Raw genomic sequence first — 22,480 nt, forward strand, 5'->3', positions numbered from 1 at the left:
TTCGCAGAAAACCTCCCAGCTGTGTGACGTCTGTCCTCCCGCCGGCCCCCACCTCACCTGCACCTCCCTGAGCCTCAGAACATGGCTCCCCGGGTGTCTGTGCCTCTGTCACTCTCAGGCCACTGTGGGCTGAGTGCAGGAGCCAGTGACACAGCCATGGCCATGTCCTGAGAACACCCCTTCAGCAGTGGGGGAATGGGCCAGGCTTTCCAGAAAGGGGCAAGCCCACCCTGCCATCCTCGTTGAGGACCCCCCCACACACGCACATCCCCCAGAAGGAACAGAGGGGAGGCTGAGGAGCCCTCGTGCCCCTCCCCCATGTCAGAAGCATCATGAGGGGCCCAGGGAGCAACAGGGCTGGCCTTATCCACAGAGGAGGCAGGGCTGAGGGAGGGTGAGCATGGGGACCTGGGCTCTGCCACCCTCGGGCCTCCCCACAGGCACCTGTCTGGGGTGAGTTTCCAGCCTTCACGCACCGAGACATGGCCCTCCCAGGCTGGGGAGCCAGGCCCCTTCACCTACACAGAGACACAGCCTTGTCCCCTCCTCCCCAACGCCCTGGTCCGTGCAGGTGTCCACGTGCCCCTGCCTCAGCCTGCTCCCTCCTGTGCCCTTCCAAGCTTCTCCTGAGACTGTCCTCTGGAATGTTCTCGAGCCTGCCACTCACCATCACAGCACCCTCTTGTCTTCCTGGCCGCTGGACTTCCTCAGCTTTCAAATCCCTCTCCAGGTGGGCTCTGGGCCTCCCCTGCCTTCCGCTTGTTGCTGGTGGAACTCACACCACGAGGGCATCTGCAAAGGGGCTCGGTGTGGGGAGGGCAGTGCCTGACGTCAAAGCCAATGTCTCAGGGTGGATGTCAGACACTGTCACGCCAGCTGCAGAGCTAGGGGCATGGGGAGCTCCAGACCCCGGCAGGACCCGGGTGGGATCTTACAACCATTCCCAGCAGGGCAGCGACACTTCTTGCTTGTTAACATGTGAAGATCATGAGACCATCAGCAGTGCTGCCTCAGTCTCCCCCTCTGTTTCCAAAGCTTCTTGGTTCTGGGGTGAGGCCCTCAGGGAGCAGAGCAGCTCCACTGAGGACGACACAGGGAAGGGAAGAGGCAGCAGGAGGGGTGGACCCAGGAGACGCTCCCCACCCAGTCTCAGGCACCAGGGGCCTCCTGTGTCCTAAAGAGCCCCTCAAAGACCCCAGTGTCCAGGGGACAAGTGACCCTCTCCAGTGAGGGTGGGCCAGGTAGACCCTTGACTGGGCAGATGAGGGAGCTGCTCAGAGGAGGCTCCCAGCCTCACCAGCCTCCCTGCCTCACCAGCCTCCCAGCCTCACCAGCCTCCCTGCCTCACCAGCCTCCCAGCCTCACCAGCCTCCCTGCCTCACCAGCCTCCCAGCCTCACCAGCCTCCCTGCCTCACCAGCCTCCCAGCCTCACCAGCCTCCCAGCCTCACCAGCCTCCCTGCCTCACCAGCCTCACCAGCCTCCCAGCCTCACCAGCCTCCCTGCCTCACCAGCCTCCCAGCCTCACCAGCTTCGCTTTCCTCCCCTCTTCCTTGGGAAGCAGAGTTCCTAATGAAGTAACTGGGGTCTGTCCAAGCACACGGTGCCCCTCTTCCTTGGACAGATGACAAATTCACCTGCAGCCTGTGACTGTGGCCCCCGCAACCCCACAGCCTCCCCACCCGCCAGGCCCCTACACAGTTCCCTCTGCCGGGAACACTGTTCCCAAGCCGACACACGGCCCCTTCACTCCTTCCCGCCCCTCCCCTCACGCCAGCCATCCTCTGCCCCGTGGCTCTCTGCTGGGACCCTGGTTTTTGGGTCTTCCCGGCCCTGATGGTGGCAGATGCCACAAGGCAGCCCTGGCCAGGCCTGCCTTCGGGAGGGGCTGTGACAGTTGTCTGGCCATCTGCCCACCGCTTTGCTCACATTGCCCACCCACTGTGCAAGGATCCTGGCCCTGGGAAGCCAGCGGACACAGCCCCCAGGCAGGGTCTTCTGAACAGGTGCTGATTGGCATGAGGACTGCGCCTCGTGGGTGAGCAGGGGGCTCCGTCTCTGATGAGGAGGCGTAGACCGGGGTTGGAGGGAAGGGTGCGGGAAGGGCCTTGTGCACTGGGCTCTGAGTTGGTGTTTCACCGCAGTGGGTCACAGGGCAGCCTGTCTGGCTTTGGTGAGTGAAAGGGTCACGTGTATTTCGTGGGTGGGGACCTCGAGGTCCCACCAGGTCCTCGGTCCGGGACACTGGCTCCTGTTCAACACAGCGTGTCTCAGGCAGGGCCCCAGCCGGCAGCCAGAGCACCCTACTAAGGTCAGTGGCTCTGGGAAAGGCTGGGCACTCGCTCCCACCGGCGTCAGGGGCTGATATTGGAGGGCTGCTGCTCCCAGCCATCTCAGGCCCTGCTAGACTGTCAGGAGGGAGCCGTCCCTGTCCACATACCCCTCCTCCTGTGAGGCCTGAGACCACCCTGTGGCCGGAGACCCACAATGTGGATGCCCCCCGCCTGGCCACCAGGTGGCAGCATTCGCCTGGCCAGGAGACCCGGCCTCCACCTGGGCAGAGTAGCTGCCCACAGCCTCCAGAGGCACCGCACGTGCCGGCCCCACACCCATCTGCCAGCCCCACACCCACCTGACCTGCAAATCACCCACATGCACACCCGGGACCTCCACACACTAAAGGGGGCAGACAGGCAGGAGCCCCAGACTTCACATGTGCACACAGCACAGCCTCACCTATGTGGGCACTCAGACTCGTGCCCACAGGCACACACGCCTGCTCAGCCCCGGGGGCACTCCGGCCCCCGCCAGTCCACTCACACAGCCACAGGAGGGAGTGCTGTGGGGGTCCCTGCAGGCTTCCCTGAAGGACAGGTGTTTGAGCTGGGAGCGGAGGAACACTGGGCGTGAGCTGTGCAGGCCCCAAGGGGACCCCTGCAGAGAGTGGATACTGAGGCCCACCCCAGGCACAGTCAGGGTCACCGTCCGCACCAACCCTCCTGACCCAGGGACCCTGTCTCTCTCACCCAGGATTTTGAGGCCCAGTTTGTCCCAAGGTTCCAGAGATCCTCTGTGGCCAGAATCCGCAATGAGCTGTGTGGAGCAGCAGGGGTGGGTGGGAGGCCATGCACGTGCAGAGCTCCCACAGAGGCGGCGGCATTCCCCAGCAGCCACTGCTAGATCCGGAAGCCTGACCCAAAGCTGCTGGGTAAGTGGGATCAGGAGAGAAGGGGGTGCCGTGGGCCAGACCGAGGACACAGAGTGGGTGGGCAGCTGTGGAGGAAACACAGGCAGCCTTGGAGGAGATGCAGGCAGGGGAGCACGTACCAGGTACCCCTGGGTCTCAGCCTGTGAGGCAAGGAAGCGGAGGATGGGGGGTCCCGGTGGTGAGTGGCAGGCCCAGCTCCATCCCCCACACCCGCTACACAGAGAGGAGGTGTGCAGGGCAGGGTCAGAGGGTTCCATGGGATGGAGGTGCACCCTCCTCAGGGAACAGACACAGGAAGGGTTTCCTGGGAAACTCATTATTTAAAGCAGGCTCTCCTACACGCACCTACACCTTGGAGCACCTGGTTTCCTGAGAAAATGTGTGGGTGGGGCAGTGGGGAGATGGGGATGGAGAGGACCAGCCTGGGGAAGCAGCTGTGTTCTGGTGACTCGGAGGCAGCTGAAGCCAGGATTCCTTGAAGCACCCCCCTGAGGTGATGGGACTTGGAGGCCCTGGAGCCCATGGGGAGCTCAGTCCTGCGTGTCCTCTGTCCCGTGGGCAGCTCAGTCCTGCGTGTCCTCTGTCCCGTGGGCAGCTCAGTCCTGTGTGTCCTCTGTCCCGTGGGCAGCTCAGTCCTGTGTGTCCTCTGTCCCGTGGGCAGCTCAGCCCTGCCGTGTCCTATGTCCTGTGCCACATATTGGCCACAGAGATGCACACTGAGTCCCGGGGGTGTCTGTCTTTCCAGTGCTGGGCCCCAAGGCTGCGGCCCCTTTCTCCAGTGCAGTGTCTGTCTCGTCTCACTGACGAGCCGACATAGCCTTGAGGAGAGGAGGTAGAGCTGGCCCTCCCCAAGCAGGGGGTGAACACACACACCTGGGCCCGAACTGCCCAAGAGAACCCCAGGGCTGCTTCCGAGCCCAAGGAGGGCACAGATGTGTTCTGCCAGCATGAGGAGGTGCCCAGGAGCAGCCGAGCCCTGAGCTGGGGGCCAAGGCCTCAGGATGGTCACGGGCACCCCCCCCCAGCTCAGTTCTTCCAGCCATTAAACAGGCGATGTGGCCACCGAGAGCCTTTCCAGCCCCGGCTCCCAGCAGCTCCCTGTCAGAGCTCCATTCCAGGCGAGGAGCTGCGGTTCCCTGCACCGGCTGGATTTCAAACCCGAGCCTCAGTTTCCCCTGTCTGCAAATTGGGCTCTGTAAGACCTCCCGGGACGGTGGAGAGAAGGAGTGAGACGGCATTTGTGAAACGCTGGCCTCGAGGTGGGCATGGGCGCTGTCATTGTGAGGAGAAGCACAGGCCACAGCTGGCACCTTTCACACTGACCTGGACCCCTGCGGCGAGGCTGGCAGAGTGGAAGTCACACAGTGCTTCCTCCCCTCCAGGGCTGGTGCGGCTGGGGCCGTGTCCCTCTCTGACTCCTTCTCCCACCCTTCTGTCTCAGTCATCTGTGGCTGCGTGGAAAGCCACCCTAGCGCTCAGTGGCCCAGAATGACCATCCTGTCTTTTGCCCACAAATGTACAATTTGGGCAGGGCTGGGCATCCCCGGGGTGCCTCCACCCAACGTGGTGATTGAGTTCCCACATCGAGGGTCCGAGAGACACGGACACTGCCGGCCTCGGGTGGGCCGGGCTGGGAGTTGCCGTGGCGTGGCTTCCTGCACAGCCTGCAGGCCAAGCAGCCTCGGAGCCAGAATCCAAGAAGGGGCCTGGGTCTCCCCACCCGCACAGGGGTGTGTCCCAGATCCTGGGGCCACGTTTTAAAACCATCACAGTTGCTCTCTGGTCACAGATCATATTCCGCCCAGATGCAACGCACTGACCCCTCCAGAAGCCCCTCAAGAGTCTCACCGCATTTCAGCATCAGGCTCAGGCCCGGGGCCCTGCCCTTTAGATTGGCCCAGGCGTGGCTGAGGCCCTGGAGGAATTCCTCCAGTGAAGCATGCCCGTACCTCAGGGGGCAGGGCATGTGGCACAGGACAAATGCCACCGATGCCCCTGTTGGGAACCAGGAAGAGGGTCGCGGGCGTCAGTCCCCAGCTGAGGATGGGACTGCCTGATCCCTGTCTCCAAAGCCAGAGCCAGCTCCAGTGACCACAGGGCCACAGCAGCAGCCCCCGCCCGGGTGGCCCAGGCAGCATCCCAGAGCCGGAGGGACTGCCCCCCACCGAGGGCAGCCTCCCAATTCCTAACTCAATTTATTTCGACATCTTTGCTGCTGTCTGACCTCCTTATGCAATCACGTGGTCTTTAAAACTCATTATCCCCGCGTTGAAACAGGAAGTTAATTAAACCCTTCACACAGCCAGCCTTGACAAACATCAGAATGGGCCCCTGGCACGGCTGCCCAGCGGCACCAAGGCCTGGCGATGACTGACAGTTGGGGGAGTAAGGCCCAGTCCAGGCGGGGGCCACAAGACAGGTCCTGGGCCCCCCCTTCCCCTACGTCGGCCACCCCAGTGCATTTTAGAGCAAGCGTGTCCCCGGGAGACTCCTGCCCTGCGCTTCCCTGCTGTGTGGCTTCAGGCAAGTGACTTCCCCTCTCTGAACCTGGCAAATGGGAATTCTGACAGCTCCTTCTGCAGAGAGTTGCTGTGAGCAGAGCGTGCTGAGATGCGCAAATATGAGGCTTGGCTGGGAACGGCCCTGTGCTGCGTCTCCTGCGGCTGCTGCTGGAGGAGGGCAGCACTGATCATGGAAGAAGAGGCAGCTGGGCCTGTCCTGCATGCTGGGGCGGAGAGGCCTAAGCTTCCCTGGGGCAGTCAGGGGACTCCCTCAGGAGGGGTGGGCAGCCAGGCCACACAACGGAGGGAAGGGTGCATCTGGCAGCCCAACGGCCTGTGCCTGGGGGGATCCCTCAACCCACCTACAGGGAAGGCTTCAGAGTGAAGGGCAGAGCCTGAGGTTATCACACGTGGCCCTCAGGAGGCTTCGCTGGCTTCAGCCTTCTGTCGGAGACCAGGCAGGGTGGGGGAGAGTGGGCAAGATGAGGCTGATGAAGGTTTGGAGCAGGGTGGGGTGCCTCTCAGAGCCATAAGGAAGTAAAGTCACAGATGCTGGTGACAGGCCAGCCATGGGGGATGCTGGGAGCAGTCCCAGGAGTTGGGTGCAGCCTGTTCCGGGGCCCCACGTGGCCTGACCTCCAGGTGCAGCCCTCAGCCGGTCCACCCTCCCCGGCCTCCAGCTTCGGCCCGTCACCCACTCAACTGAGAACGCCCTTCTCTCTCCCATCACTCTTTTTGAGCATCCTGTTCGCCCTCATCCTTCAAGATCCAGCTGAAGTTTCTAGAACATTCTATGACTCCTCGAGTCACAGCCCAACAGCCAATGAGGGGCCTGGCACATGGGTGGAGCCACAATTAGCCCCTCGCCCACCCACAGCTGCCAAGCAGCCCCTGGCGGCCCTCCTGGACCAGGATAGCTCAACACAGGCCTGCCACAGGAGCCAGGCCAATGTCACCAGCCCACGACCACAGGGCCCTCATCCCACCCTCCTCACAGAGGAGAAAACAAAGGAATGGCCTGGGGCTGCCCCCAAAATGGCAGAGCCAGGACTCCAACCCAGATTTCCCAGCGTCAGGGTGAAGAACGCAGGCCCTGGAGTGCGACGTCCAGGCTCCCTCCCGGCTCCAGCACTTCCAAGCCACAGGACCCCTGAAAAGCAACTGGCCCACTCCAAGCCTTGGTTTCTGCATCTATAATTTGGGGATAGCCTGAGCCCTTACCCCAGCTGGTTGTGCAAATGTGGCATGGCCCTGGCACACTTCAGCTTGGAAGCGTGAAGTCGGTGCTGTGATGCTGACAGGCCCCGGAGAGGGGAGCAGAGGCTGGGGAGCTGGGGAGCTCTTAGGCCATCTCAGAGTGCCTCCTCCCTTAACCCCAAATGTACAGGGCTCACCAGCTCACAGGAGGACCTCCCCTAAAACAGACCCAGCATCAGGGGCAGGGCTGAGGCATGGGAAGACATTTGCCCCCTCACACCCCCCCCACCCTCAGTAGAAGACTGGACTTCTATGTGTACTGACCCAGCCCACCCCGCGTACCCCCACTGCTCGAACCCCAAAAATGTCTTCTTCTGGCTGCTGAGGTCGTTTTCAGAAGAAGGCAGTCTCTGAGCCACTGCCAAACAGCACTTCCTATGTGCTCCAGGGCCTGCTCTCCCCGGAAGCCAGCAGGGGAGAACCTGATGCAGGCTGAGTGCCATTCCAGTTTCCCCACCAGTGACTCTGGATGTGAATCTCTGCACATCTCGAGAACATGCAGGGGCAGGTGGAAGCGGCGTCACAATGGACAGCAGGTGGGGGATGGAGGTACCAGGTGGGCTCCGCCCAGACAGTCTCAGCAACCGCACACGCTGCTCCTCTCCCACCTGATCAGGGAGTCCTGCAAAGCCCCACTTGGATGTCGCCTCCTAATTTCCGCAGGCAGAGGCAGCCACTCCTGCTCCACAACCCCCCAGACCGCCCTCTAGACTGCACGCTTTGTTTCTCTGCCTCCGCGTGTGGATATTGCCGTGACCTTCCTGAGGGTTTAGTGGTGAGTGCAAGGTCCTGTGGCTTTACCACTCAGCGTCAGCAGCGCCCCCATCCCGGCTGCAGTTTTCTCATCTGTAATAATGCCGCCCCCTGAGGCAGGTAGTGGGGCACAGGGTAGAAGGAATCTGCTCCAAAAACAGCCCTGGCTTGGGCCAGTGGAAGGGTTAGGGGACCTATGACCAGTGCAGGGGCACAGGGCCTGAGCTGGGAAGGGCACCATGCTGGGCTCAACATCCTGCCCTTGATGTCCCGGCGTTTTTGGGTTTTGATCGAGGGGCTCCACGTTTTCATATTTTCATCTTGCACGGGGCCCTGCAAGGGGTGGAGCCGGGGCAGCAGGCTGTGGTCTGGACCTGCCACCTGCCTCAGTCAGTCGCTGGCTGCCCTGGGCGTGTCCCTCCTTCTCTCGAGGGCTCCATGTTTTCTTCTATATATGGGATCATACAAAAAAATCAGATCGGGCAAAAAAACAGCCAAAATGTTCCCTCTTGTCTCCGCCTGCAGCCTAGACAGACATAGGTCAGGGATGATCATGGCTGTCTGCTCTGATCCTCAGAACCCACCTCAACACAGATCTCCAGCCATTCCAGCAGTGCCAGCCTGGGTGCCACTTGCTGACCCAGCCCAGTGCCAGCCCATGGCCACCTCTTCCAGAAACCTCTAACGTGGCCTCATCCTCTAAAGTGGCCTCCTTTAGGGAAGAAGACAAGACCCAGTAGGAAACCCAAACAGGTGGGGACTCTATCCAGTTGACAAACGGGGTGGGGGGAGTCCTAGGTTGAATGAACCAATCAGACATGGGCCCCACCCCCTCCAGGGGGCAGCTGTGGGAAGGCCACACCCACTGGACACCGGGCAGAGGGGAGGGAGAGCTGGAGGAGCCGTGTGACCCTGGGCAGCTCTCTCCACCTTCTCGCCTCAGTGTTCCTGTCTATCCATGGCAGCGGGCATGGCGGTGGGACAGGTATCCAGGGATATACGATTGCCTCTCCTTGCCCACCTGCCACTCTCCTATGCTGGGGAGAGAGCCTGGGCTCTGGGGGTAAACCCCCACTTCTCCTCTTCCTTGGAGCTGGGGCCTAGGTCACAGAAGTTGGCATGAGATGGGGTCTGAGGAGCTCCCAGCGGGCTAAGGGGTGTTTCACCAGTCTCACTGTGCGATGACATCGTGGTCAGGTGAGAGGGGTCCTTCCTGAAAGCCCCTAGGCCCACTCATTCCCCGTTTCTTATGCATATGGGGGGTGGGGAGCAGGTAGCAAGTGCAGGCTGAGAACATTAAAAGGAAATGATACAACTCATTAGGGAGTGGGGACAACCCCTCAACGAGTGACCTTGAGCAAGTCCCGGAGGAGTTTCCTCACTGGAAAGTGGAGGTGGGGCTCTCGGATGCCATGAACACACCCCAAAGAACAACAGCCTTAGTACTCCACTTCCAGGCCTGAGCTGACAGCATCCCGCCCAGAAACCTCGCTAACCTCTGACTGCTCCAAGAGGGTGCTGTGACCCGGGCGCTGTGGCACCCCTCCTTCATGGGTCTCCTGTGGGTCACCCGGGAGAGGTTCGGTGAGAAAAGAGACCCCAAGGTTCAACGCCCAGGGCTGCCAGCTCCCGCGCCCCCTCCTCGATTTCCAGCCTGGTCTAAGATCACAGGGGAAGACCCGAGGTCCCGCTTTCCTTGTGATCCTGAAGGCGGGGACCGACACCATCTCGGGTCGCAGACCCCGTGCTGCTTTCACCGCAGTCTGGGACGGAAGACCCCTCCTCGGCCCGAATCCGCTCCACACCCCAAGTCTGTCCCAAGACAAACGTGGGCGTCAAGACCTCCGGCTTCCCGACCCGGTCGTCACGGCACCAGCCGCGCACGTGGGGCGGCCTGCGGAGCCCAGGGGCCCGGGGCGGGACCAAGGGCGGGGGCGGAGTTACAGGGCGGGGGCGGAGCCTCGGCGTCTCAGGGCCCAACCAGGTCGGGTCAGGTTTGGGGACGGAGCTGGCGCCAAGAGGTGAGCCAGAGAGGCCTGGAGCCCGCTGGATGAGGTGCCGCGGGGCAGCAGAACCGAATAGGTCTCAGAGTTCCCAGCCAGGCCTGGGGACATGGCCTCCGGGCAAAGCAGGAGTGGGGGAGGCTAGAGATCTCCCGGGGCGGGGGCGGGGGCGGGGCGGAACCAGGAAAGGGCGGGTCCTCGAGGTGGGGCGGGGCCAGTGCTTGAAGGCCCCGCCGGACAGGGGCGGGGCCGCGGCGCTGGAGGCGGAGCCAGCGCCATGAAAGGCTGGGCGGGGAGGGCGGGGCCGTGGTACTGGAGGCGGAGCCAGTGCCGGGAAGGGCCGGGCGGGCGGGGGCGTGGCCGCGGCCCTGGGGGCGGAGCCGGAGTGGGGCCGGGGCGCCGGGGACGGGGCGGGGCGGGAGGTGCGGCGTCCGACGACGCTCAGGCCCCGCCCCGCCCCGCGCCTCCCGCCCGCCCAGAGCGCCCGTGCGGTGGCCGCCTGCTTCGCCGCTCACCGCCCGCGGGTTCCATTGAGAAAAGCCGAGCGGCGGCTGCGGCGAGTGCGCGGGAGCGGAGGAGCCGGCACCCGCCCCCGGGGCAGTCTGCGCACCCGCAGCACAGGGCCGTAGCCTCGGGCCTCAGCGGCAGCGCCAGCAGCTCCCGGGCCAGGCGCGCGGGCTGGGGCGCGGGCCCGGGCGGCCGCGGAGACCGGGGGCCGGGGGCATGAGCGGCCCCGCGGTCCCGCCGCGCCCCCGCCGCCCGCCGCCGCCCGCCCGGGGCTAGAGGCGGCCGCCGGGAGGGCGCGCGGCACCGGAGACATGTCCAGGAGGAAACAGAGCAACCCCCGGCAGATCAAGCGTGAGTCAAACTTTGCCCGCCGTCCCCGCCGCGCGCCCGACCCCCGCCGGGGCCCCGCCGCCAGCGCCGCCCCCGCGCGCCCCCCCGTCTCCGCTCTGCCCCGGGCGCCGGCGACCTTCACCCCGCGCCGCGCCCCCCGCGCTGTGCCAAGCGCGCCGTAATCTAATCTCTGCCGGCGGCCTGGGCCCCCGCGTCTCGGCTTGGGCACCGGGGGTCCAGCCCAGAAGGGGGCCGCGCAGAGGCTGCGAGGAGTGTGGTTGGGGGCGCGGCCCGGGTGGTGCCCGGCCCCTCGCGGCCTGCCCCTCCCCCGCATCTGTGAGATGGTGCGGTGATAGGGCGGCCCCGATCTGGGCCCAGATAAAGTTTAAAATATTCCGTTCTGCAAGTCCCGTCCTGATAAGATCGTTCTGTCGGGACGGGCTGAAATTGTGATCTTATCTGGCGCGGTTGACTCTCCCAGGCTTTCTATGTAGAAGCAGAGAGAGAGACCTGGGAGGGAGAGGGGACACCCGGGGCCGTGTGGAGATGCCTGGTCAAGTGGCAGGGACCCGCCTGCGCCCACCCCCACCGGTGCCGCTGCAGAGCCACAGGACAGGGGAGGGGGCAGCGCGCAGCTGCCACAGCCTAGGCACTTGGCTCCAGCCTCCCAGCTTCCCCCTCCCCGGCCCCCGTGCCCTAGCGCTGGGGTCCTCAACCCAAGCCCTGCTTGCCTGGTGACACCTCCTGGACCCTGCAAGTGTCCCAGCCAAGGCGACATGGGCCACGAATCGTGCCCTCGGCATCCCAGGGGGCTGCTCCGATTCAGAGAAGCGCCTCCCAGGACGCAGCCCCGGGCCGGGGTCGCCCCTGCACGCGACCAAGTTTCTCGCTTGTCCGGCTCCCTGCAGGGTCAGAGGCTGCTGCCCCGCCGCCATAGCCAGTGCCCCGGCGGTGAGTACTGCGCTCTTGGGACCACTGTCTGGCCTGGGCCTCTGGGTTGCACCAGGAGAGAGCGAGAGCACAGGAAGCGCCCCTCCCCACCCTACGCCAATAATAACTTTGCGCCTCCACGGTAGGGCCCAGGCGCAGGTCTTCCTCCCCGTGGCGCCTCCTCGGAGCCTGACCGGCAGGTTGTTTGAGCCCTGCCGGGAGGCCACGACGGAAACCCGCCCGCTGCCCAGCCGCAGGCGCCCGGACACTGCCTCCTTTGTCCACACGCCCGCTGCCACCAGGACCCCTTGTGCGGAACGGGGATCACAGGCATGAACCGGGTTCCCGTAACCCAACCCCCCCGAGCAAACGGGACCTGTTTTCCGAAAGTCGCCTTCTATCATGTCAACTCAAGTATTAAAAACCACCCACAGGTCCCGATCTGCGCTCGTTCTCTGGTTTCTTTTTCCTTCCTCCCTTGAGCGCCTCTGTTGGGTTCTGGGGCGTGTGTGTGTGTGTGTGTGTGTGTGTGTGTCGCTGTGATGAGAAATGCAGATAGCTCGGGCAGGGAGATCGCAGGTTGGGAACTGATCACCAGAGCTGATAAGGCCGCCAGCGCCAGCTAGAGCATGGAGCTCAGCCCATCAGGGAGGGCAGAGCGAGCGCACTTTGGGAACTGGGACCGCGGCGGGTGCACCGTGCGCCCTCGCGGCGCATCCTGGTTGCAGCCCGGGACCGGGCAGGGGAAGGGCCCGAACGAGGGAGGCGGGGCCGCTCGCGGCCGGGGGCGCCTCCTCCCCCTGGCAGATCTCAGCACGTTAAGATGCGGAGGCTGATTGTCACCAAGCGGCGGCCCCCGCCCGCCCTCCGCCAGCGCCCGTGCGTGCCCCCTGCCCTGGGCTCACCTGCGGCCGGGCCACGAGTGCGGAGGGGCGGGGGCTGAGCGCCTCGGGCCGCCCACCCCCACCCGCGCCCCCATCAAAGCCCTGGCGCAGCTGCCCGCGCCTTTTGTTCCGTGCGGAGATAGATGTGCCGCGCTGATAAGGAAACCGATGGTGGCTGCGATAGGCGCTTCCATTTATTAACTTCAAACGTGGGAGCGGGGGCAGGGCGAGGCGGGAGCGTGGCCTTGGCCGGCCAGATGGCAGAGGCGATAGGCCGGGCCGCCAAGGGGAGCGCCAGGCCGGGGCAGCTCGGGACCCCCAGCGCCCCCAGCCCACCGGGCTTTCCTCCCGCCCGAGTCGATGAGAGCTCCGATAAGTGCTGGGCCGGTCTGCCCGATGGTGATCGCCAAGAGCGATAAGAGGCCTTATCTTTGGCCACCAGGCCCTGCCGGGTTGGAGAACAGCGCGGGGGCGTCGAAGCTGGGGCGAGTGGGGGCTTGGAACGGCCCGGGTGGGGGCCGGGGGGCCGGCGTCCCTGCGCTGGTCTGTCTGGGGGACTTTTCTCCCCAAACACACTTAATTACCGAGAAGTTGATCCTCCCTGTGGCCGGTGGTACAGTCCGTCAAAATGAAAGAAAACTGACTTCGCCCAGGCCGGGAGGGGGAGCGGGGAGGACACCCCGCCCCGATTCCTCTTAGATGGTGCGAGACCGCTGGAGGTGGGTTTGTCACCTCCAGAGAGAGGAGAGGGTGTTTTCCCCTTGAATCATGCTGGTGTTGTTGGCAGTTCCTGGCCATAACCAAGTGTACTGCTGCTTGGAGTTTTCTTGAAAAAAAAAAAAATCAAGGTGGTTTCCATGTCTCAGGCTGCTCTGGGGGAGGCCAGTGCGCACTGTTGAGGAGGCACTGCAGACCTGCCTGGGCTGAGCACTGTTTGCTGAGCACTGCTGCATGCAGGCTCTGGGTCCCAGTGGCAAATGAGAGGGGCTGAGGGCATCAGAGGGGGCAGCGAAGAGGAGCAGGGGGCACGTCTGGTGGTCAGGGACACTTCTTGGAAGGCGGTGATCTTTGGCACTGTAGGGCTGGCCTCAGTTTCTCCACTGCTGTCAGGGGAGTAGGGGCCAAGAGGCACCTGCAGGGGCAGCCTGTGCCAGCAGGCCTGGGTGAGGTCAGGAGTGGTGGAGGTCAGGTGGGTCCTCAGTCTCCCACTCTGAATAATGGAGTCAGCACTAGGACCTGCAACTGGGGGTCCCCCAGGTCAGGCTGGAGATATTGAGGGTCCTCAGAGGCTCTTTGCAGTTGAGGGTCCCATGGATCCCCCATGCCAGATGGAACCCTAGGCCAGCTGGGTAGGGCCTTCCAGAAGGGGGGGGGGGTCCCTGAGCCCCTCCCATCCCAGCCCAGGCAGCTGCTGCAGCTCAGAGGAAGGTGTTTTTCACACACTCTCAGAGTTTGATTAAACAAATTATTGGTAGCCACAGGATGACTAATTCACTCCAAACTTCAAGTCACCCACCTGTGGGGCTGGCAGTGCCATCTGGCAAGGGCCAGTTCCAGATCCAGAGAGGGCTGAGGGGCCCAGAGGGAGATGGGGTGGTTTCTGTGCTGTGTTAGGACCACAGCCATCCACACTGGCCTCCTGTGCCGGGGAGGCACTTGGGTGTCCAGGCTCTCAGGGGCCACCTTACCACACCCACGACCCAGGGCGGTGGCAGAGCATCCAGGAAAGAGGAGACTTTGGGGGCCTGGCTGACCCTGGTGCGCAGCCACTGGGGGCAAGGTACTGTCCCTTCCAGGGCTCCGTTTCCCCCGTCTGAAAAACGGGTATGACTGTCTGCCATCCAGGGGCTCAGGTCCTGCCCTCAGCTTACCTGGTTCTTGGCCCCGTCACCCCGTCCCTGGTTACCACCCCGAGGGGAACAACGCCTACAGCCTGCCTGGCTCTTAGGCTGCAAAGCCATCGCTGTCACCTCAGTCCTGGTCCCAGACACGTTTTACTCTTTCTCTCTTTTTTTTTTTTAAATTCAATTTTTTAAAAAGTAGACATGGAGTCTCACTATGTTGCCTAGGCTGGTCTTGAACTCCTGGGCTCAAGCTATCCTCCCAGCTCAGCCTCCCAAGCACTGGGGTTCCAGACATGAGCCACTGCACCTCCCCTCAAACCATGTTTAGCAGAGAGAATTAGAGATCAGGAGGGCGCTCGAGGCTCCCCCACCCAAGCCTGGACTCCAGCAGGGTCAGGCAGACCCCAGAGCCCACACCGTCACCCAGCTCTGGGCCGGTTGTGATTTGCCCACTTTCCTGGGCCTCCGGGAAGGGAGACGGCTCTTCTATTCATTTGATGTGAAGAGTAATACCCAGAACATCCAATGCTTACGAGCCATCTCTGTGCCAGGCTGTGCATTAACTTAAGGCAGTCCTCTTCTGATCACTCTGAAACGGAAGCCTAGAGTCATTTCTTGCCCAAGCAAGTGATGGAAGCAGCGTTGGGACCCAGGCAGCCAGGCCTGCGCTGTTTAAGGGTCTGTCCGTGGACACCAAGCTGCCTTCTCACCATCCTCCAGCTTCTGTCTGCCCTGACACCCTGGGCCTCTCTCAGCCTCAGTCTGCACATCTGTGAAATGGGCCTTTGAGACTAGAGGCCCTCTGAGGTCTTTCTCCAGCCCCTCCCTGGCCGACCCCCAGATGGCCTCCTTCCTAAGACATTACTGTGTCTGAGGGTCCCCTGGGAGGCTTCGCCCGGCCCTCCCTGGACCTGGGACTCCCGTCAGCCCAGCCAGTCCCTCCCCAGAGGTCACCAGGAACCCAGTGTGGCATCCAGCACCGCTGGGGATTTAAATGGGTCAGTTGGGGAAGAAAGGAGGAGGGAATGTGATGCCATTAATTGTCCCCCTTATCTCCTGTTTCTATGCCAACCAGACGTTCCTGGGCTTGACGGGCCTGTGAATAATACTCCCGCTGGCCTATCTGCCATCGACAGCCTCCTCCTGGAGGCAGCTGTTGCCTGGCTGATTGGTATCGCCAACCCCACGGACCTGGCCTGGCCACACTCGGGCCTCTGCCGGCGCTCCTGCCCACCCGGCCACCATACTCCTGGGTATTCCTGGAGGTGCCCAGTGCTCCTGACCCCATTTCTCAGAGGCGGAGACTGAGGCTGCAGCGCAGATCTGCTCTATAGACCTTGTCTGCTGCTCTGCACTCAAGCAGGAGTGGCCCAGACTGAAGGGAAGGGGGTTCCAGAACGTGCAGAGGGCGTGGCCTGTCCCTCGTCTGGCTGCACAGTCTTGGTGAGTCCCGCCACTCTGGCCGCAGATGACCCCATGGTGAGGGTGCAGCCATCTGCACACTGCAGGCAGGGCATGTGGCCTGACAAGCCCGGGGAGAGCCAGCAGCCCACAAGGCTGAGCTCGTCAGGGCCTGTGTGCGAGTCGAGACTCGGGGGTCAGTCCCGTCCCCACAGAGTGGGCCTGCCGGAACTCACTGTCAGATAAACGACGAGACAGACGCGCAGCTCAAAACGGACATGGCCTTCTCAATCCCAGCTCTGCCACTTACACATGGAACTCTGGGCAAGGCCTGCCCAGGTGAGCCTCTGTTCTCCCGTCTGCAAAGTGAGCTTGGAATGGAAGAAAAATGCCTGTAATCCGAGAGCTGCTACCAACCCACTCCCTCCTCTCCTTCCCCCTTCACCCCCTTCCTCCTTCCTTTCCCTCCTCCTTTTCCTTATATCCCTCCTCTTCTTCCTCCTCCCTCTCCTGTGCCTCTTACCCTTCCTCCTCCCCTCCCCTCTTCCTCCTCCCCTCCCCTCTTCCTCCTTTCCTCCCCCTGTTCCTCCTCCCCTCCCCTCTTCCTTCTCCCCTCCCCTCTTCCTCCCCTCTTCCTCCCCCTCTTCCTCCTCCCCTCCCCCTCTTCCTCCTTCCCCTTCCTCCCCTTCCTCTTCCCCCTTACTCCTTCTCTCCCTCCTGTCCATCCTCCCCTTTCTCCTCCTCTTCCTCCCCTTCTTGTCCCTCCTTCCCTTCCTCCTTCCCCTCTTCCTCCCCTTCCTCCTTCCCCTCCTCCCCCTCTTCCCCTTCTTTCTCCCCTTCCTCCTTCCTCTCTTCACCTTCCTTTTCTTACCCTTCCTCCTCCCCCCTCCTCCCCTTCCTCCTCCCCCCTCCTCCCCTTCCTCCTCTCCCTCCTCCCCCTCCTCTCCCTCCTCCCTTTCCTCCTTCCCCTCCTCCTCCTCTTCCCCTTCTTTCTCCCCTTCCTCCCTCCCCCTCCTCCCCCTCCTCTCCTCCTCCCCATCCTCCTCTCCTCCTCCCCTTCCTCCTCTCCTCCTCCCCTTCCTCCTCTCCTCCTCCCCTTCCTCCTCTCCCTCCTCCCCTTCCTCCTCTCCCTCCTCCCTTTCCTCCTTCCCTTCCTCTCCTTCCTCTTTCTCCTCCCCCCCCTCCCCCTCCTCCCCCTCCTCTCCCTCCTTCCCCTCCTCTCCCTCCTCCCTTTCCTCCTTCCCCTCCTCCTCCTCTTCCCCTTCTTTCTCCCCTTCCTCCTTCTCCCTCCTCCCCCTCGTCTCCTCCTCCCCATCCTCCTCTCCTCCTCCCCATCCTCCTCTCCTCCTCCCCTTCCTCCTCTCCCTCCTCCCTTTCCTCCTTCCCTTCCTCTCCTTCCTCTTTCTCCTCTCCCCCCTCCTCCCCCTCCTCCCCTTCATGGTCAATCACTTGGGTTAGATCTGTGGTTTTCAGCTGATCTGAAATGGAGAAACCCCTCTTTCCAAGCTGTCTCCCAGGACAGCCCAGCATATGAGACATACAGGGACCCTGCCTTGGAAGAGCTCCTCAACCCTGCAGCTCACAGGGCTCGCCCCGCCGGCCCCAGGTCGGGCAGCCCCCAACGCCCACCCTCTAGCTCGCTGCCCCTCCCTCCAGTGGGGCTCGACTCCCCGGCTGTGTGGCCTCAGCATGTTCTTGCCCTCTCTGGGCTGGGGCTTTCCTTTGGCAAGGGCAGCAAGGAGGAGCTCAGATGAGGCTCCTGCACAAGCCTCTCCCCCTCCCCGCCCAGCTCTGGGAGTGTCTGGAGCAAGCCAAGCGAGAGGCCGTGGGGTCAGTGAGGACGGTCCCCAGCCCCCTGTGGGCAGGGCCAGGAGAGGAGGGGGCTGCTCTCAGCCTGGGAAAGTGAGTTAGGAGGGCTGGGGTTCTCGCAGGAAGGCACACTGCCAATTTCCGGGGAGCTGCTGCCTTTCCCGGCCAGGCCATGCCTCAGTTGATTCAATGGGCACACCCATTTTTCAGATGAGGGTGGGAAGGTCCTGAGAGGCCAGGGCTCCAGTCCTGCCCGGGTGAGGAGGACGTAGGGGAGGTGGTCTGGTCCTACCCTCTGCCCGACACCAGCTTTCATGTTTAGCACTTAAGGACCCCAGAATGAGGGTGGTGGGGGTGGCTCTCAGCGGGGTGGCCTCAGCCAGTGTCCTCCATATGCCCCCCTTGGGGAGCTCCCCTTTAGAGTGGAAATAACAGGGTCCCTCCTAACAGAGCTGTGTTGAGTATTCTAACAGGGCGGGTATGCCGTAGTGCTTAAATGGTAGCTGTTTGGAGCAGACCCAGGGTACTGGGTCAAGAAGGGACCCGATGGTGTTCCACCCCCGTGGGCCTCGGCCTCCCAGCTGTCCATGGGGCCACTGGGCCAGTAAGGACAGAGACGGTGGGTGGCCTGGTGAGGACCAGGATGCTTGCTGGGGGGCCCGGGTCCCACCCCACCCCATCCCTGGGTCTTTGCCCTGCCACCCGCAATACACCCTCCAGGACTGCAGGCTGATGCTGGCCTTTGACTCTGGAGAGGGAGGTGACCAGGGTGAGGACCGCTTGGGACAACAGCTGGACCTCACGTCCTGGCCTGGGCTTGCTGTGACCCTGTGGACTGTGCCTCTGTTTCTGCTCTGGAAGGAGGAGCCTAATGGGAACACCTCCCTCCCAGCCACTGTGTGGGGTGCAGGCTGGGAAGGGCTGTCTAGGGGCATGGCCTCAGGGGACTCTGTGGCCTCTGAGCTGCTGGTTGCATTATTGATATTTTGCCAAAAGCCCGGAGGTCCGGAAGTTCAGCAGTCCCGCTGGCCCTTCTCCCCGTCAGTCAGGTGTCAGGTTCGGAAGGAGGAGGGCCTCTCCCTGAGTGCTCCACGCCCTGCGCTGGGCGGGCCTCACCCAAGCCCCAGCCATCGGCTTCCTCCCCGAGATCTGGCCGGCTGCTGCTAAGATCAGCCTTGGCACTGGCCAACCCATTTTACAGGCAAGAAACGGAGGCCCTGGAGGCGGTGACGTGCTCGAGGTCCTGTGATGTGGGAGCTGGGTCCGTGGACCCTGGGGGTGGGCCGAGGTTTCTCTGGGCCGTGCCCACGCAGCCTCCCAGGCTGGCAGCCCCACCGCGTCGGCCCGAGGCCTGGAGAGGCCCGGGTTCCTCCCATCTCTTCCCCCCTTCCCAGCTGCCCCGAGTTTGGGGGAAGGCAGTGGCCCGCTGGGGCAGGAATGCGGAGGCCGACCTTGGTCCCCGCCGGGTGAGCCGATAAGCAGGCCCCTCCCCTCAGCCTCCCGGGCCTCTGTCTGCTTCCCCAGCTGCCCCTGGGCGGCTGGCAGTGGCCTTGGGAGCCCCGGCTTCCCCCACTGTGAAATGGGTGTTGGGGGCTGGTGCGCAGGCCCAGGTCTCCTGGTTCCCTCGGTTCCCCGCCCCGGGCTGGCGTGCGACCGGTGTGCTGAGGGCTCCTGTCTGTTCAGCGCCTCACGGGCACCCGCCTCCTGCCCTTCTCTACATCTGCTTAGCTTTGGGCCCTCTGCCCATTTCGCACAGGAGAAAATGGAGGGTGAGAAAGGGTGGGCGACTGCACTGGGGTCTCGCACTGCACCGTGGAGCTCTGGCTGTGGAAGTGACGGGGACGGGGTGGCCTGCGTGAACCTGGGGCTTCCAGGACTGTCAGGGGTGCGGCTCCCTGAGAAGGAGGGGCAGCGACTGTGGGCGTCCTGGTTCCTCTGGGAGCTTCCCTGTGGGCAGCCACGGTCGGAGACTGGCTGGAGTCGGGAGTGGAGAGTCCTAGGCGCTCTGTCGATATAGGGAGGTTACTTTGCTTCTCCAAGCCTCGGTCTCCATCTCTGCAAAATGGGGGTATCGCGGGGCACCAGGCTGGACTCCGGGAGTGCCTGGTCCTTATGCATGTCACTCGGCCGCCCCGAGTCTCCGTTTCCCCGCCATAGAATGGAGCAGTGATGCTGACCTCACAGGGCTGTGAGGATGGACATCACCCAGCACAGGGCCCCGTGGGGTCTGTGCTGTGTAACGGAATCCACATTCACAGGCAGGCTCCCCCTCCCCTCCCCAGCTCGCTGACCTGCCCAGGTGTTTCTGTCACGGCCGGCTTCCCTTGCACCCGCTCCTTCCCAGTTCTTCCTGGCCACCTGCACCTGCCACCGCCTCCTGCCCCAACTAACCTTTCTTCCATCAAGCCCCCATTCCCAAAGTCAGGCCCGGGGAGCAGGATCAGAGGATTCCCCAGGGCCAGGTGGTCATGGCTCCTTCCTGCAGTGGCGCACATGGGGAAGGACCTGCTGGGGAGTCCTCCAGGGACAGGGGACAGGGCCTCATGATTGATGGTGCGTCCATCCTGGACATTCTCAGCCCCCAGTGAGGGACCAGGTGCCTGCGGCCACCCCCCTCAGCCTCTCCTGGGGTTCCTCTGGCATGAGTGGCCACAGGGCCTCCCCCCGATGCGACCCCAGGCCTGAGCCCCTCTCCATGCTGGGCCTCCAGGCTCACCAGTGCCAGCAAGCATTCCTGGGCATTCACTAGGCCCTGCCTCACACTCGGCCACCGTGCCCAGGATTTGATAGGCGTGACTTTATGTCCTTTACCCGGCAGCCTTTGAGGGAGGCCCAGTTTGCAGATGGGAAACTGAGGCTCAGAGAGTTTCCAGGTCTGCCCCAGCCCTGGGACTTGAGCCCCCAAACCTGGGCAGGGGAACCACCAGCAGATATTTTGTGGAGGGAGTGAGAGGAGGGCAGCAGTGGTGGTTTTTACAGGAGACCTTTCCCTGGTCCTGCTGGGCCAGAGGAAGCTCGTCTTCAGGCTGAGGAAACTGAGGCCTTCCCATGTCTCCAGGCAGATCCTCCTCTGAGCTCAACACTGTGCCCTCCGGCTGTGTGACCCGGAGCAAGTCCCTTCCCTACTGTGGGCCAGAGTGGCCACTGCAGGGCCTTAGAGATGTAGGAAAGAGATGAGAGCCACTACCAGACCTGGCACGCAGGGCACGGCCAGCCCTGGGCACTTCTCAGAAGCCCCAGATGGTGGGTCTGGGCTTCAGCCAGCTAGGAGTCCTTGAGAGACCATTGTTCTGCAGCCCGTGGTCCCTCTGTCAATCCTTGGGGGATGGAAGGAGGGGACTGGAGTCTCCTTCCCGTTGGACGGAGGTACTCTGTTTAGGGCCTGGGTGCCCCATCTTGAGGAAGGTCCTGAGGACAGGCGAGCAGCCCCCCAACATTTGGGGGTGCCCTGAGCACACCCAAGCCCAAGGGACTGAGGCCTGTGAGCCTTGCCTCAGGTTGGGACCCGCAGGTGCCCCTAAGCTGCCTGTTTATGACTGATGGTTCCCAACCCCAGGCCTGGGGCCTGGTTATGCTGGGAGTGGGGACAGGATGCCCTGTGAGTCCCGGGCGGGAGGTTGGGGTGTTTGCACCTCAGTCCTGCTGCTGTCCCCAACACCATCTACCCTCTTTCCACTTCATGGCACAGCTCAGGAAGGCCTGGGACTACTGCAGCCCACTGGGGACCCTGAGGTGGTCGGCTTCGGTTTCCCCCTTTGCTCCTAGGCTCACACCCACCTCCACCAAAACCAAACGCTTTCCCAGAGAGCAGAGAGACCCCCTATGCCCGCTGTGGTGATGGCTGGTGGGCACCCAGGCCATCCCCATACCCTCCAGCTCTGCAGGCTGCAGCCTGGCTGCCCTGTACTGTCTCCTGGTCGGGCCTCTGGCGGGCACAGGTTTCAGCTCCTGTGATAACTGGGAAAGTTGAACTGGCCCCATTACTGCGCCGAGATGGTGGGGGAGATACAGCCTGATAATGGAGGAGATAGCAGCTTCTCCGTGGCCAATAGCCCAGCCTCTCCACCCATTAACATTCCCCACCAGCGATCCGCCGCCTATCTCCTCCATTTCCACTCCTCCCGAAGATAAGAATGGAAATTCTGACTTCATAGCTCACTGATTAAAGTGTCTGGATTTCTTGATAATACACAGATAAATTATGTTTTTGAAAAAGAAGGTAGGGAGGAGGGTGAGGAGGATGGGGGCCTGGGGTGGGTGGGAGCCCTTGGCCGTCTCTCCCAGCCTCTTTTGGCCCCTGGGCCAGGCCATGAACCCCCAACCTGCCCCACCTCGGCCTCTACAGTCCCCATGTCTGAAGGCACAGAGTGAGCTCACAGCAGGGCCCGGGCCGGGGAGGCACAGGCAGGGCTCAGAAGAGAAACAGCAGAAACAGATGGTAATGCTGGAGACTCGGGCTGCTGTTGGGAGCTGGTAGCTGTGGCACAGGCCTGCGGGGAAGCCCTCTGTTGGGAAGTGCCCTCCCAGCACCTGCCTGGTGGTGGGCAAAGGGTGGAGGAACAAGCCAGAAGTGTGGGCCTGGCTGGCTACACGTGCCTCGGGTCATGACTGCATGCCTCAGTTTACCCACCTGTCAAATCAGCAGGAGCACAGGCCCATCCTCATAGCCTTGCCAGCCAGGCAGTGCCCCAGGGCAGGCTTTTAACCTGTTCGGATCCCTGCTGTTCCCCCTGGTGTCTGTAACAGTGCCCAGTTATACAGTAGGTGCTTAATAAATGCGGAGGGCCCAGGCAGAGCCCCATTGGCCAGCTGGGGAAGGGGAGGGGCTTGCCTTGAGAAGCCCTGTGCGCTCCCTGGCCCTGCTGCTGCGCCTGACAGCTGCACCCAGATGGGACTCAGGTGCCATCGCGTGTCTGTCTGGATAAAGCCGCCTCCTTCAGCTGATCCAAGATCCCGCGAAGATGGAGCGATTAGCAGCGATTAGGGCCCGGCGCGCGGCTAATCCTCCTGCTGAGGGACAGGTGAGGCAGCCATAGAGGTGGAGGGGAAAACCG

The 22,480-nt window shown here is 63.0% G+C and overlaps 1 protein-coding gene across 10 annotated transcripts in view; it reads left to right on the plus strand.

Moving 5' to 3' along the window:
* Positions 1–10,190: 10,190 nt before the first annotated feature.
* The window catches only part of ZFPM1 (zinc finger protein, FOG family member 1), a 78,902-nt gene continuing 66,612 nt past the window's right edge, over positions 10,191–22,480 (plus strand). For 4 of the 10 annotated variants that reach the window (XM_035281590.3, XM_054248749.2, XM_035281594.3 and 1 more), the window contains exon 1: positions 22,296–22,447. Coding sequence is in view for 4 of the 10 variants with exons in the window: in XM_054248749.2 (XP_054104724.2) it covers positions 22,388–22,447 (60 nt within the window). In the remaining 6 variants the exon portion in view is untranslated. Of the gene's footprint in view, positions 10,580–18,555; positions 18,667–22,295; positions 22,448–22,480 lie in introns of those variants that run through there. The other 6 variants (XM_035281588.3, XM_078357969.1, XM_078357970.1 and 3 more) reach the window with 3 other exon arrangements.

The sequence above is a fragment of the Callithrix jacchus genome, chromosome 20 (genome assembly GCF_049354715.1).
Source record: "Callithrix jacchus isolate 240 chromosome 20, calJac240_pri, whole genome shotgun sequence".
Classification (NCBI taxonomy): domain Eukaryota; kingdom Metazoa; phylum Chordata; class Mammalia; order Primates; family Cebidae; genus Callithrix; species Callithrix jacchus.